The sequence below is a fragment of the Orcinus orca genome, chromosome 4 (genome assembly GCF_937001465.1).
Source record: "Orcinus orca chromosome 4, mOrcOrc1.1, whole genome shotgun sequence".
Classification (NCBI taxonomy): Eukaryota; Metazoa; Chordata; class Mammalia; order Artiodactyla; family Delphinidae; genus Orcinus; species Orcinus orca.
The window spans coordinates 72,037,059-72,052,909 of NC_064562.1; the positions used below are offsets into that span (position 1 = coordinate 72,037,059).

The 15,851-nt window shown below is 31.7% G+C and overlaps 1 protein-coding gene across 1 annotated transcript in view; it reads left to right on the forward strand.

Annotated features, from left to right (window-relative positions):
- Positions 1 to 15,851, forward strand: part of TECRL (trans-2,3-enoyl-CoA reductase like) — a 94,883-nt gene that overhangs the window by 51,434 nt on the left and 27,598 nt on the right. The window contains exons 4-7 of the mRNA XM_004268353.2: positions 873 to 976; positions 8,487 to 8,602; positions 12,883 to 12,988; positions 14,273 to 14,345. Of these exons, the coding sequence (XP_004268401.1) occupies positions 873 to 976; positions 8,487 to 8,602; positions 12,883 to 12,988; positions 14,273 to 14,345 (399 nt within the window). The remainder of the gene's footprint in view (positions 1 to 872; positions 977 to 8,486; positions 8,603 to 12,882; positions 12,989 to 14,272; positions 14,346 to 15,851) is intronic.

Sequence of the window (15,851 nt, forward strand, 5' to 3'; positions counted from 1 at the left end):
TCATGCCCCATGGCTTTAACTGTTAATGACTTTTAAATCATCTACAGAGCTACCCAACTGCCTACTTGACAGCTCCCACTTGCAGGTCTAATAGATATCACACACTAAATACACCCTAACCGAAATTTTCATTTTCACCCCAAATCCCACTCTTTCCTCAATCTTCTTCATGACAGTTAATGAGAGTACAATGCACGTAAGTGCTCAGGTCAAAAATATAAGCACTGCCTGTATCTCACTGAATCCTTTTCTCTCAAGTTGAACCTGCTCTAAGTTCAAAATATGTCTGGGATTGATGAAATTTTAACATTTCCACCAGTGCCATGTTAATCCAAACAAACCTCATACCCTGATTGACGAATTTTGACTTCCTCCTAAGTAATCTTGCTCCCTTTCTTCCCAGTTACCACACAGCACCCATAACCATCTTTTAAAAAGGTGAATCATGCCTATCCCCAGGTGCTTTGCAATGACTTTTAAAATCATTCTACTCCAAATAATTTATCTTATAATAAAATCATTTATAGAACGGATATGTGTATCTACTGACACACAAAATTATACTTTAAAAATACCTTGTATCATAGTTGATTATGATATCACCTAATATTACATTTTCTCAGAACATAATATGATAGTAGCTAGTGGTAGTCTGTACTTTGTTTAAATAGCATTGGGAAACCACTGTGTATTTGAAAATTTGCCAGATATATTTTATAAAATGGGTTTATTCACGTTATCTTACTTTAAAGATTTACTGTAAATTGCAATTTCTATGTAAAATTCATCCTTAGCTTTCACTGGTTTCGCATTAAAATTATTTACCATTATGCCTTGAAATTGTATTAAAATGATATTCCTTGTCATTTAAGGTGGGCCCTTTTTGAAGGACTACATAACCATTCAAAGTGTTGCATCTTCCTCCATTGTCACACTTTATTTTACAGACCTAGGTCAACAAGTCAGTTGGACTACAGTAAGTATCGATTTGAAATGCAATAAACATGTCCCACATTTTGACGTAATTTGTTGACATAGAGGACATTTTCTGTCAAATAAATTCATAGCGAAACAAAATATTGCACTAAAGGTATTTTAAATTTTCCATTCTTACTATGATCAGTGGCCAAATTTCCATTCAAGAATTGGAGAAATGAAAATACATGGTTGAAAGGAGGATAAATCCCTTTTTAAATGTCAATCTATCTTATGACCGATGGCTTTCTGCTTTCCCTATGCTTTGTCAGTTACATAGTGTTTCTTCAACTTTTCCTTCTAAGAGCCTCGGGATAATGAAGACCCATTTGTTTGGAAAGAGTGGAGAGAGAATATTCAATAAAAAATGTTCCAAGGCAGTGGGGAGAACATTTTAAAGACTGAGAGTGAAGTAGTAAGACTTCTTTGTGTTGTGAGGGGTGGGGCATTCTTTTGACTTTCTTGAAGGAGGTGTTTTCAAAGTGGTGGCAACTGAATCCAATAACATTAGAAGAATGAAGACCATATTAAAAAACAGGAGGACTAAGAAACATAAAATACTTGACACTACTTCACAAGTATTGACATATTCATGAGTAATGGAATAGATGGAATATCTTCAGTAGAAAGAAGCTATGAAGCTATGTGATATTTAGTGACAGGCAGTTAAGGAGTTAATCTGATAAATAATTTTGACTAGTGCAATCATTCTATTATTCAATTAAATTAAACCTATTTTTATATTGTTCAGATTTTAAAAGTTTTTTTCTGATTACCTTCTATTTAATATTTGCGATATGGTTACTTTTAATATTTTCTATTCAAAATGGCTTTCTTTTGCCAGCATAGTGCTTTGAGTTTTCCCTTTATAGTTAAACAATCAATTTTTAAAATTATTACAGACACATGATAATTTATACATTGTTATTTAATTCTCAAAAGGAGAAATTCCAGTTTACATTCATTAATCAAAATGTTGTCACATGCTTTACTTTTCCAGCAATTTCTCCTTTAACATACGTTATCTTCCTGTATTTAGATAATTCTTTTAGTGTGTTTGGTTAAATGGTTCCTTTAGTTTCCAAGATTTTCTGAGCCTCTGAGTACTAATTTGTTGCACTAAAAACTGAGTTTATAGTATTCTGAATCCTTGTGAAGTATATCATAATGTTTACAAAACAACCTACTAATACATGCATCAAATAAGCAAAGGGCTTAGTGTTTAAATGTGATATCTACAGACCTTTGCTAAAAGAGATTTTAGTCTAGCAGATTTTGATTTTCGAAGGTTAAAATATTCACAGAGTCTTTGTCCACATTTATAATGAAAAGGGAATTCTGTCAACAGAAATAATATCAGAGTGAGTGACAATAACTGTGAGTTCATAAGAAATTCCAGCTGCAGCATTTGGATAAGCACTGAGGAGAAAAAGTGCTAAGGTAGAATTCTATGATAATTGTACTAGAAAATTATAGCTTATTTGGGAAGAAAGTCATTTAGGTGACAAAGAGAACTCTGAAAATAGGCTGGATATTTTAAAATCAACCCTATGGTTCACACACTCTTTTGCTCCAAATGAGTCAGTCCTATTAAATGCTAAAAATATACACATTATATTGCAGTCACACCCACTTTATATCAACCAAATTATACAATAAAAGCAATATTTTTACCACACATAACGTTCTTGCACATTCATAAAATATTAAAATGTACTCCTATAATAAAAGCATTATCATAAGTATTCTTTTTTTTTTTTTTTTTTTTTTTTGCGGTACGCGGGCCTCTCACTGCTGTGGCCTCTCCCGTTGCGGAGAACAGGCTCCGGACGCGCAGGCTCAGCGGCCGTGGCTCACGGGCCTAGCCGCTCTGCGGCATGTGGGATCTTCCCGGACCGGGGCACGAACTCGTGTCCCTTGCATCGGCAGGCGGACTCTCAACCACTGCGCCACCAGGGAAGCCCTATCATAAGTATTCTCTTTGTAAGAAATAATCTCTTCAATTTAGCAAAGTCAAAATTAAGATTTTAATAATTTTCATGAAATAAGAGTTTGTTACAGAATATTGAGAAAACTCTTGCCTCATGGAACTTATTGGAAGACTTAGGAGAAAGGTTTATTATAATAATATAATAATCCCCATCACACAAATCCTATTAACTAAAGATCTTATTCAGTTTTCACTATTTTTATATTCATTCATGTGTGTATATAGTCCTATGCAACTTATCTCTTGCATAGATTCATGTATTCACCACCAAAATCAGATACAGAATTATTCATTCCCACAAAGGAACTCCCTCATATTACCCCTCTGTATTCACACACTCTTTTTCCTATCCTGGGGCAACCACCAATCTGTTTTTCAACTCTATATTTCTGTCATGTGGCAATTGCTATATAAACAGAATCAAATATTTTTTGATTGACGTTTATTTTTCTCTAAGCATAGTGCCCTTGGGATCCATACTGGCTGTTGCATGTATATCAATACTTAGCTTCTTTTTATTGGTGAGTGGTACTCAGTTGTATGTATGTAACAGGGTTTGTTTAATTATTCACCCATTGACAGACATTTGACTAGTTGTCAGTATTTTGCTGTTACAAATAAAGCTACTACCTATCCGAGTGTAGGTGTTGGTATGAACATAGTTTTTTATTTCTCTGGGACCACTGTTGAGTTTTAAGAGTAACATTTATATTCCACATACAAGTTCTTTGTCTGATACGTGGTTTGCAAATATTTTCTCTCAGTTTTAACTAGTCTTTTCACCCTCTTAACAGGACTTTTGTTGCTGTACAAAAAGTTTTCAATTTTAATGCAACCTAATTTAGTAATGTTTTCTTTTAAGGATCTTGCCTTCACTATCATATGTAAGAAACTTTTGCCAGGAGTTTTTCTTTTATGAGTTCTTCTAATGGTTTAATAGTTTAATATTTTACGTTTTAATCATAGTTTTTTATTATAAAGAATTATCTATTTTTTAATTGTTAAACTTAATGTTTATTTTTAATTTGCCTCATGTGTCCTATAATCTATTGTTGGCTATTTTTTTTTTCTTACTCCATATGGATTAATTGTCATACTATCTTTTCTATTAGCCTCTCTGGTATTTTGGTAGTTATATCTTATTTTTCACTAACTCTAGTGATTACCCAAGAGATTATAATGTGCATCTTTAAAATATTAAATACTAGTAAAAATTGTTTGTTTATTAATGTGAAAATACTTCACAGAGAGTTGAATACCTTTAAGGTATTTAGGCTCCTCCTGAATTTTCTATTACTGTGATATATTTTAATTATATACTTTAAAGTTAAAATCCACTACTATAATATCACGTGGCCAATCTTTATTTAAATTTATCCTTTTCACTGCAATTTCGTTTTTCCTTCTAATACTGAGCTTACATCTGGTATCATTTTCCTTCTTCCTTAAAAACTTTTAATGCTTTATTCTGGTTCTGTCTTTGATGAGTTCTCTCAATTATTGTTCATCTTAAAATGTATTTATTGAACTTATTTAACTTCTATTCTTTGAGAATATTTTTGCAGAAAAAAATACATGTTGGCAGTTATTTTTGTCCTTACTTCACAAAACTGCATTATTTTGACTTCTGACTCCCATTGTTTTTGTTGAAAAGTCTACTGTACTCCTTAAGTCTTTTCCCTGGCTTATTTAAAATTCTACTTTTGTTTGATTATCAGAAGTTTGATTATGGTGTACATAGCTATGATTGTGGTTTTATTTATCCTGCTTTGGGTTTATGTGTTATCTGAGTCTATGGTTTGATATATATTTAATTTGAAAAATTAGCATAATCTTGTCATCTTTTGATTCTCTGTTATTCTCTTTGTATTCTCCTTCTGGGATTTATATTACGTTTTCATACTTTTCAGAGTTTTCAAATATCTGCCTCAATTCTCAATCTTTTATTTTTCTTTGAACATTAAAAGATTGTTTTCTAAATCTAACTGATAATTCTGTTATGTGAATCTTTAGTTCTCCTGTTTTCAATGTCCTTCGTTATGGTCATAATATCTTCACTCCTTGTATACCTTCATATTTCTGACTTAGTGTGGGAAAATTTATGTGAATAAATTTAAAGATAACTTGAGGCCTAGGATGATGTTATTGTCTTTCAAAGATAATCTATCATTCTGCAGATGGACTAATGGCACTATTGTGTACAGGTCATCTCATTCCAATCCATGATTAAAATGATTTCAGACTGAGCTTCAGTATCTATGAAGACAGATCTATTTCTGCCTCATCTTCACTCCTAAGTTGTAACTCTTCTAGATCCCAGCCCAAATCCTGGAGATTTTATAGAGCCACCTCTGTCTTTGAAAGATACCAAGCAATAATTTTTGTACTTCCATTCTCAAGCACCCTCAAAAGTTTTGGTCTTTTTATCAGGCTGTTACCAAGCTTCATATCCCAGGTCAATCACTTCTCTGGAGCTCCATTTAAAACTTGACCTTCTAATTCTTCAGTGACTCAGTAGCTCTTTGGAGGCTGAAAAACATTTCGATCAATTTTTCTTGCTGATCTCATTAGGATGGTTTGTTTGAATAACATGGGAATAGAATTCTCCATTATATGTTATACATATAATAGTTTTTTTTTTTCTTTTAAGAAAACCCTTCTAGTATCATATTACCTTCAATAGTATTCACTGAGTAAAAAGTGATATTACTACTGGGAAATGTTTTTGTAATTTTACTTAGTAGCTCTCCTATCTTTGGAAAATTAAGGTTGGCACTACTTTATTTTTGTCAGCAATTTCCAACAACTGTGAAATGTGCAATTTATTTTGCTTTTGACTGTCAATTGCTATTTTAGAAAATAAGTAAAGCCAACACCACCCTAATAATGACAGGACTAAAAAAAAAATTAAGGGAGAATGAAATACATTAAGTGCAGTCTAAGTACAAGGGTCTTAATCAGTTCACAACAATTGCAGCTGAATGTTTCAATTTATATTCTCTAAACAGCTTATTGCCTTCTTCCTTTTCAATTTAGATATATACCAATTTGAATATTCCACAGAAGCTCCAAAAATCCCAATTACATAGCTTGCCTAGTAGAAATAATGGATTTTACATTTAAAGCAACACTTAAGTTTAAAACAGAGAACTTTCTATAAGGAGATGCATGAAAATAACTTGATGTCAGAAATAAATTGGAATTTAAAAGTAGTATATATCTTCAAAGTAAAAAGAAAGTGCATCTGCTTATTTTGAATATAGAATCTCTATTAAACTTTTAGATTATGGAATTCCCAGTCTTTGTAAATTCACCTGCTTTGCTTAGGCTGTATACCTGTAAATACATATGTTTGTATGTTTACTTTGGCTTTAGTCTTATTTTTACTCTTTTTTGGTAGAAGAAGAGCAATTCCTGTTTCAGAAGTCTGTTTTATTAATATTTCTCTGCATGGCTCTTGTTTTTCTTTACTCTAAATCTATTTTCTGATTACTTCCTAAATATAATCAAACATCTCTATTCCTTCTATCTGCACCCAAATAGACATTTTGCTTGAAAGATGCATTGTCTAAAAGTTATTTGTTATTATCCTCCAGTTCTTTCAGGTCCGGATGTATCCTTCATACTTCAGTACTCTTTTAACCCCCATGTTTCAGCATGAACAATATTTGTGATAAAATGCTGGGTCTTCTAGAACATATTATTGTAAGCTAGCAGGCTCCCCTGATTTTTTTTAGGAGATGATGGAGACAAGATTGTAGTTTAATTTTCTCTGATCCAAAAAAGTTTCATATTTGTGATAACATTTTTACTAACTTAATAAAGAGTGACATTTGGTCAGGTTAACTATTGTTTACAACATTTTTCATTTCTGACATATTACAATAGAACTTGCTCAAAATTGACTAGGTCAGAGGCATTGAAATAGATATTTTAAACTTTTTGTTGTAATAAAACAATCACTATCCTAATTGTTCTAGAGTATTATTAACTAGATTATATTATCAGATATTCAAAAGTGGTAAACAGGGCTTCCCTGGTGGTGCACTGGTTAAGAGTCCGCCTGCCGATGCAGGGGACACGGGTTCGTGCCCCGGTCCGGGGAGATCCCACATGCCGCGGAGCGGCTAGGCCCGTGAGCCATGGCCGCTGAGCCTGCGTGTCCGGAGCCTGTGCTCCGCAATGGGAGAAGCCACAACAGTGAGAGGCCCGCGTACCGAAAAAAAAAAAAAAAAGTGATAAACATTTTTATTCCATATCTGAATAATCAGGAATGTTGTATGCCATAAATTAATATAGTCTCTTCTCTCAGTAAAAATGTTGCTTTAATACTGAATTTATTGGACGTTGCACTGTTCTTATCCTCACATAGACGTCTTTCTTGCCTCATGAGATAATAAATATCATTTAGAAAAAGTATAACTGAAGAAACCTGCATGTATAAATAGCTATTTACACGTATGTATATATACATATATATGTAATTATATATGTATGTTCATATATCATATATTTTAACCATGTAGCTCTACAAAATTCTCACCAGAGATAAGAGCATAATTAATAATCAATGTGAACACCTGTATTTTTGAGCAACATATGTACAACTTCAAGTTTCCTACCTTAGAAAAATGATAAAAATTGGCAAAGACAAAGCAAAGTAGTAACGGCAGTCGAATTAATCATTGTCATGTTTGTATTCTTTCTCTTCTCTTTGAACACCCATAGAGGAAATTATTTTTGCTTTTTTGCCTGAAATTTTCAGAATGTGACTTTAACCTGGTTTTAGCATCAAAACAAAACCAAATAATTGACAGTCACCAGATTCAGAAAACTATTAGAAAACAAGTCAATTATCTTTCTGCAATCACAAGGTCTCATTTTCAATTATCTTTCCAATTTTTATGATTGTGTCTCTGTAGATTGGATATCTCTCTCCACATACATGGTTGCCACTTAGCTCCAGAATTCAGAAGTCAATCTTATAAAACTACTCACTCAGACTCATTAGAATTAATCTAAAATTTCCAAAAATGAGAAGTAAATTATTTCAATCTGAATAAGTGTCAAATCAATTGAGTTCAAAATGACATGGCCATAAAAAGATTAAAAGAAAGAAAGAGAAACTATTTCCCATTCCATTCAATGACAAAGACAGTTAACACAGAAGATTCATTTGTATGGGGCTGGAGAGACATGAGAAATGCATTTATGATTGTTTGATTAAATAAAAATTCCAGTGTACTATTTATGAAGAAATCATTATGTTCAATATTTTTAGTTAAATTAACCATTTATGATTGTCCTTTTCCTTAACACTTGGCTAATTCTTCCAAGGAAGACTTCTTGCTATTTGTGATAGCACTTAATTTAGTTCTTTTTCAAGAATAGATGCTCACCTGTCCATTTCACCAATTTACGTAGCAGGCTAAGTCTGTGGACATGCTTATTATGGTCCTAAGTAAATCTTAATCATATCTATAAAATGTACTGTTTAATCTAAATCACCTTCTTTTTTTAGGTATTTTTGGCTGAATACACAGGACCTCTGCTAATATATCTCCTCTTTTATTTGAGGATCCCATATATATATGACATGAAAGAGAGCTCTAGAAGATTACGTCACCCAGTAGTACAGTAAGTAATACATATACATGGAACATATAGATTAAGGAGGAGACAAACTAGTACAGACATTATGCTAATAAATATTTTTTGTAAACACAATTATAGTGGATTGAATTTTAGGGTAATATATTTTAGATAACAAGAAGTAATGTATGCATGCCAACTTTTAAGTTTATAAACAGGAACTATTACATAATATACTTAATACTTTAAGTATACCTTAAAGCAGAGGTAATTTCAGTTAATAATGATCACAATCAACAAGAGAAAAGCTTAATATTACAAAGTTGAGAGGCCATATATAGGACTCAAAATATTAATACTTCCCTAAAAACATGGGCAACATTGCGTAGGAAAGAAATAATGACTGAACTAATAAACTGGAAGAAAAAGGTTTTAAAAATTACAAAATTAAATTTTACTTTTAACCAGGACAGTTATCAAAGCAGAATATATAACTACAGTTCTTCACGTATTGTGGAAATAGTCTCCCTCTCTCTTTCTCTCTTCATATCAAATAACAAATTAAAGAGAAAGAATAATCATTCAAGATGCTACATTGACATGTAGAGTTAGAAATTTGTTAAAAAAAAAAAAGGAACCTGGGCAAATGACTAAACTCTAAGTGAATTAAAAAGCAAAATTCAGGTCATAAGGATGCTAGAAGACAGAGAATAATTTGACTCCTGGATTTCTCATCTCAGATTTGTCTTTCCTTCATTCTTAATTCTGTACTCCAGCCACAATTACCACCCTTGTCCTGACACCTACCATGCCCTTACACACCATCCCTCTTCCTCCATTGCCTCCCTCTTCTTTATTTTTTTCAAACTTCAAATAGAGCTCAATATTACTTAGTATTAGCCATTCCTATTCCTTCAATGAGAAATACGTTACTAAAATGTTTTTCCTTTATACAGTTTATTACTTTAAAATTATATATTTACATAGTCATTTGTGTCTTTCCCTCTATAGAGTTTAATTTCTATAACGGGTGTCTTTTGGTGCTCAGTCAATTTTGCTGCTTAACACATTACCTGATTTATAAAAAATACTCAATAGTAATGTTCTGTATGAATAAATACATGAACCAGTTACATGAAAATTTATTTTATATTAGGCACTTTTAGAGTATAAAAACAGAGGAACCTGATCTGGATGTGAGTTCTGAAATGGGCTTTTCTATGAAAGTTATGTTTGAACATTTTTCTTTGTTTTCTGAAGGGACGTGTCAGATTTTAACTAGTAAATCTGAGGAATCTTCATATGGAAATTATCTGTGGTACATAGTAGTTTGATGCTTTGTAGGAGCAGACAGAAAGCTAGGAGAGTAGAGGCACAGAGAAGCAAGGGGAGATTGGATCTCAGGGATCATAGTCAGGTCAGTATCTGGCAAGTTGCTCAGGGCCTTTTGGAATGTTAAAGTCTACCTTTCTTTTTCTTAAGTTAAGAGAATGCCCAATTCATTTAGAAAGTCTGGGATGGAGTGTTCATAGGTGAATGTAATTGCCCTCATTTTTTAGATCAAACATATAATGTGTGTACCAGATATATATCACAGCATGAAAAAAGAACACGTTTTTTTTTCCCCAGCAGCATTCTCAAAGGAATTGACCGACAGTTGGTTATTATTCTTAAACACAAACACAGCATATTTTATAACTTCTCAGTGATAAATGTATCTGTTCCACATTCTTCCTAAGGAGCAAATATGTGAAGTTTATATTAAATCATTCAGAGGAGATACACACAAACACACAAACTACTTTTGAAATTTGAGTGTCTAGTAGAGGTCAGGTCATCCCTCATATACCACACTCCATCTAAAAAAAACTCTAAAATCTTCTTTTTGTTGCCTTTCCTGAGCCCTTCTCAACTCCTGGAATCCTTCCACTGTGCCCTCTGCAATTCAAAGTCCACTGTTAGCAAATTTCTTATATTGTCAACCTTTTATCTGAGCATTGCCTTCATATTCTTCCTCAACAGAAACCTGGTACACTGCCTCCCTTGCAGCTCTATAAAGTGTCTTTTTTCACAGTCCTCATACCTTGAAACTTACTTGATGAAACATAAGGTATTTTCAAATATTACATTTGGGAAAAAGAGACCCAAGCCTATTTATGGATGTTCAATTAGTTTAGCACTGGAAAGAGAAAGAGTTGATGTTTGAAGGGAGGTCAACCATAATTAAATAGAATATTTTGGAATGAAATCAAACTTGGTAAGTGCAAAGTCCAATAATGTGCAAAGTGGTATATATCCAGATATTAAGTCATAGCTAGCTGCTATGCTAATATCTATGCCCTAATGGTGAAATATAAATTAAATATGTGAACTAATTTAATCATAGTTTAAATTAAAATTTCTCATTCAGTGCTCTGCTACATTGCTGGGCATAAGATAATTTTTCTGCTTTCTTACAAAATGGAAAATTCTACTACTCAAGTATTTATATAAATATTCTTCAAAAGAACCAAGAAGTTAAGAGAGATGCTGATTCTCTTACCAGTCCTTTGAACCCACATGCAACCTCCTATATCAGGATGTTTGTTTTTGCTTCTCTTACTGTCTAGAAAGCTCTGTCCCCAAATATCTACACTTTGTTTTCTCACTTCTTTCAGAATTTGTCTATTGTTCTTAGATATACACATCACACAGAACATGTCTCTCCCATAATAGGTGCACAATTATATTTTTATGAATTAATGAATAATGATCTATTCCCTAATGATTTAGCCAGGTTGGTTTGTTTTTGTTTGATTAATTATTTGTTTTCCCTAAAGTCATTCTTATTAATACCAGAAATCATTAATTCATTGTGTTTAATATAAACTTACAGTGTAGACTCAATGTTTGATTTTACATATTGTAAATGAAATGCTTATTTTTATGCTTAACCTTTATACATTTAAGTATATGATCTTTGATCCTTATTGATTTTCTTGAAAAACAATTATAGTTTTTGAAGTTTTACAGGTTTATTTATAATAAAATAGATGCATATTTTAATAGAAAATATTTTAAATATAAACAAGAAAACATGCTTCTATAAACCATATTTGACATTTACTTTTTAAATATTAGTTATATAAATGACAAGAAGAGGTGATATGTTAGAATAGCAACAAAAACAAAGCAACACAAAATACTGCAATATGTTAGGCAGTCAAAGACCAAACATAAAACAAACTAAACAAAACAAAAGCTGCATTGACTCCATAGGAAAGGAAATTCCAACTTTTTCAGTCTATGGTACTTGCTAAAGGACAATCAGACAATGAAAAAAGTATTTTGGATATTATAAAATGTCAAATGCATTGTAAGTATGTTTTGAATACTTTTAAAGTTGTAAATTTTCTGCTTCAGTCTTAAGGCATTTTGAAATGAGCATATTTACAATTATTATAATTATATATATATTCCTTGGGCAGATGTAAACATACAGTTAATGACTGTTGTTATGAAATATTTTGAGAGTCATCAGAAGTAAATTTATAGAAACTGTTGTTACAGTACTTTTATTATTAAATAAATTTAGAAATTTTCTAGAAAATAAAAATATCAAAAAAACTTGTGTTTTGGTTACCAGAAACAATATTTCCTGATAAATAGAAAGTTGTAGCATACAAATGAACCTATTTACAAAACAGAAATAAAGTCACAGATGAGAAAACAAACTTACGATTACCAAGGGGGAAAAGTGGGGGAAGGATAAATTGAAAGATTGGCATTGACATATACACACTACTATGTATAAAATAGATAACTAATAAGAACCTACTGTATAGCACAGGGAACTCTATTCAATACTCTGTAATGATCTATATGGGAAAGGAATCTAAAAAACAGTGAATATATGTATATGTATAACTGATTCACTTTGCTATACAGCAGAAACTAACACAACATTGTAAATCAACTATACTCCAGTAAAAATTAATTTTAAAAAAGATGTAACTTCAAAAATAAGAAAAAGGGACTTCCCTGGTGGTCCAATGGTTAAGACTTTGCCTTCCAATGTAAGGAATGTGGGTTCAATCCCTGGCCAGGGAGCTGAGATTCCCACATGCCTCGAGGCCAAAAAACCAAAACATAAAGCAGAAACAATATTGTAACAAAGTCAATAAAGACTTTAAAAATGGTCCACATAAAAAAATAATAAAAGAAAAAAAGAAAAAGAAAGTTGTAGTAAACTAAAAAAAAAAAAAAAATTAAAACATCTTATATATAAGGTGACCCAGATTTTTTGGAAGGGAATTTAATGTGTTTGTGTTTTATTTTCTTTCTAGCTTGGCCTGCTTCTGTCATTGTATACACTATATCCGATACCTTTTGGAAACCTTATTTGTTCACAAGGTTTCCGCAGGACATACACCTTTGAAAAATTTGATAAAGGTGGGAACTGATATGTTTTGTAATTTTAATTGTTATTGAGAAATTTTATGTATTGGATCATCTACATCATCATTAAATCATGTTTATTTCTCTCAAGCTTAGATTTTTCTATTCAGCTTTATCAGCATATCTTAAACATTCCGCTCCTGAAATGCCATTTCCTGAGCGATCTAGTTCATTGGAGCTGCCCTCAAACAATAACATTACATAAAATATTTGGCATGACCTTATGTTACAAGTTACATACTTTTAGGCACCTTTAATTTTGGAAATACTTAGCACTGAATTCAGATTAAGTGCCACTTGAAGAGGAAGAATCTCATATATAAACCCTCTTATAAATATACATTTGTGTGATTAAAATGATGATGCTACACCCTATAATTGTGATTGGTGTCAGTGTAATGACAATATCTTTGCTCTTCCCCAAAATGGTAAATACAAATGTTATTAACCATCAATTAACTATCAAGAAAACGGGAAATGTTCTGGAACATTGAAATGGAAATGTACATTAGATAACATGGTGTAATTCAGTTTTCCAACTCAAAGTAAAATTTATTTTAATTTTTTTCCAATTTAAAATTTAGTTTCAGAATGAATTATTTCTTTACTAAAATATTCCTGAGTTTTAGCAAATATCTGTTTTCTTAGAATTTCAACAAGCAGACATTCTATTGTTGTCATTATAATGAAACAGTAAACTCTAGAACTTTTACAAACCTCAAAAAATCATTTAGACTAGCTTCTCTTTTGAGAGAAGTTATTAAAATTCGTCATGTAAGATCAGCAACATAGCCTAGTACACCTAAAATGAGGCCATTTCCCTCTATAATCAATCAAGAAACATTATTACTAATGATTAAATAATTCATTCTTTTACTCATTTACTGTTGGAAAATAGCTGTTTATTATTTTTATTACTTCACTCCTATATACTACTTGATAGACAAAAGCTATTCTTGAAAAATCTTCATAAAATATATTGTTACATTTCTCTAAATCCTCATTTATATTAACAAGTGTTGAGCAAAGAAATGCATTTTCTTAGTGATATCAAATAGGTACTTTTAAAATGCTACTTTACTGAATGAAGAAGCATTCCATTTAACTAGCTTAGAAAATTTATAACATTTTTTATACCAAAATGCTGCAGTGTGGCATATAAATGTATGGGGTGACTTCAAATGATGTGATATATATATTATATATATATATATATATATATATATATATATATATATATATATATATTCCCTAACTTTTATTGTGTTTTATTTGTAGAGTTGTGCCTTTTATTGGGGATTCACTTCTTGGATTGCCTACTACATTAATCACCCACGGTATACACCACCATGTATGTAGAATTTATTCTTCTATACCCATACTAAATTCCCAACATCAAAACTCTGTTCTAAACTACATAGAGATAATGAACGACATGGCACATATAGAGGAATAAGAAAATAATGTCAATTTTAAATTGCTTTCATAATACTCCATTAAATTTTTATGTAGGCTTAAAAGATCAAATTTGACTGACATATTTTGATTTATTTTCTTTCCATAGAAACTCTAGCAAAAAATGTAAGTTGATTATAAACCTTGAAAATGACAGACAGTAAAATGAAAGAGTAAAGATGAAAAAGAAACATGCCATATAATCACATAATCATGTACAACCATCAGGATTTTTAAAATAAATAATTAAATTATTATTTTAAATATAACTTCAAAAGAAAAAAATAGAGGCTTTTTTTTCCTGTGACATATTGTTCTCTATTTATAACTTTATTAAATGTCTTGTCCCTTGACTCAGATGAAGTAATTTAGTGAACTGCACACTGGAACCAAATCTAAATCCTCAGCTCCTTATCTTGGGGGAAACATACCTGTCCTGATCAAAGAATTACATTTCTTTTATCTTCTGTGGACCTTTCTCTTCTCAGCTTTTACTGTAGCTCACAAGGCACACACAGCAGAGCCCTATTGTTATGTGTTGACATTTCATATTTAACTGAGAGTTTTTTGTTTTTTGTTTTTTTGCGGTACGCGGGCCTCTCACTGTTGTGGCCTCTCCCGTTGCAGAGCACAGGCTCCGGACACGCAGGTCCAGAGGCCATGGCCCAAGGGCCTAGCTGCTCCGCAACATGTGGGATCTTCCCGGACTGGGGCACGAACCCGTGTCCCCTGCATTGGCAGGCGGACTCTCAACCACTGCGCCACCAGGGAAGCCCCTGAGAGTTATTTTTTGTGGTCTATTTCTAGTTTATAAAGTTTGAAAATAAATGGATATAAATGATGTATTCAAGCTTTATTTTAGATTTTATAAAATAACATAAATCTTAAAGACATTAAAATAAATTAATATCTTTTCTTGAAGCACTGACACAGAGAATTACATTATTCAGGGTTTTTGCCAAAATCAGCAAATCTAGTTCAGCAATCACAGTAAATGATTGCAATGTTCAGAACTTTAACTCTTCTAAATACTAACAAATTAACTATGAATATTGAAGGAGAAAATTCCCTGATCTCACAAAACTCTAGCTGATTTTTAAAAATATTTTAACAGAAGATGTACCTTCTAAGTTTAGAACATGAACAGAAAAATTTTTTAAAAGATATTTTTTATCCATAGTATGTTTAAAAAGAGGAGCCTCTGAAAAATGCTACATTCATATATCTGATACAAAATAATAGAGGTTAACTGTGTCATATATGCAAAATATTTATGGAACACTTATTGTTTGTCAAGAACTGTAAAATTGCTATTTCTTTTGTAATTAGAAACAATATTATTATGTAGGTGTTAATATTCCCCATTATATATTAGGAAAATAAGGCTCTGAAAGTTTAATTT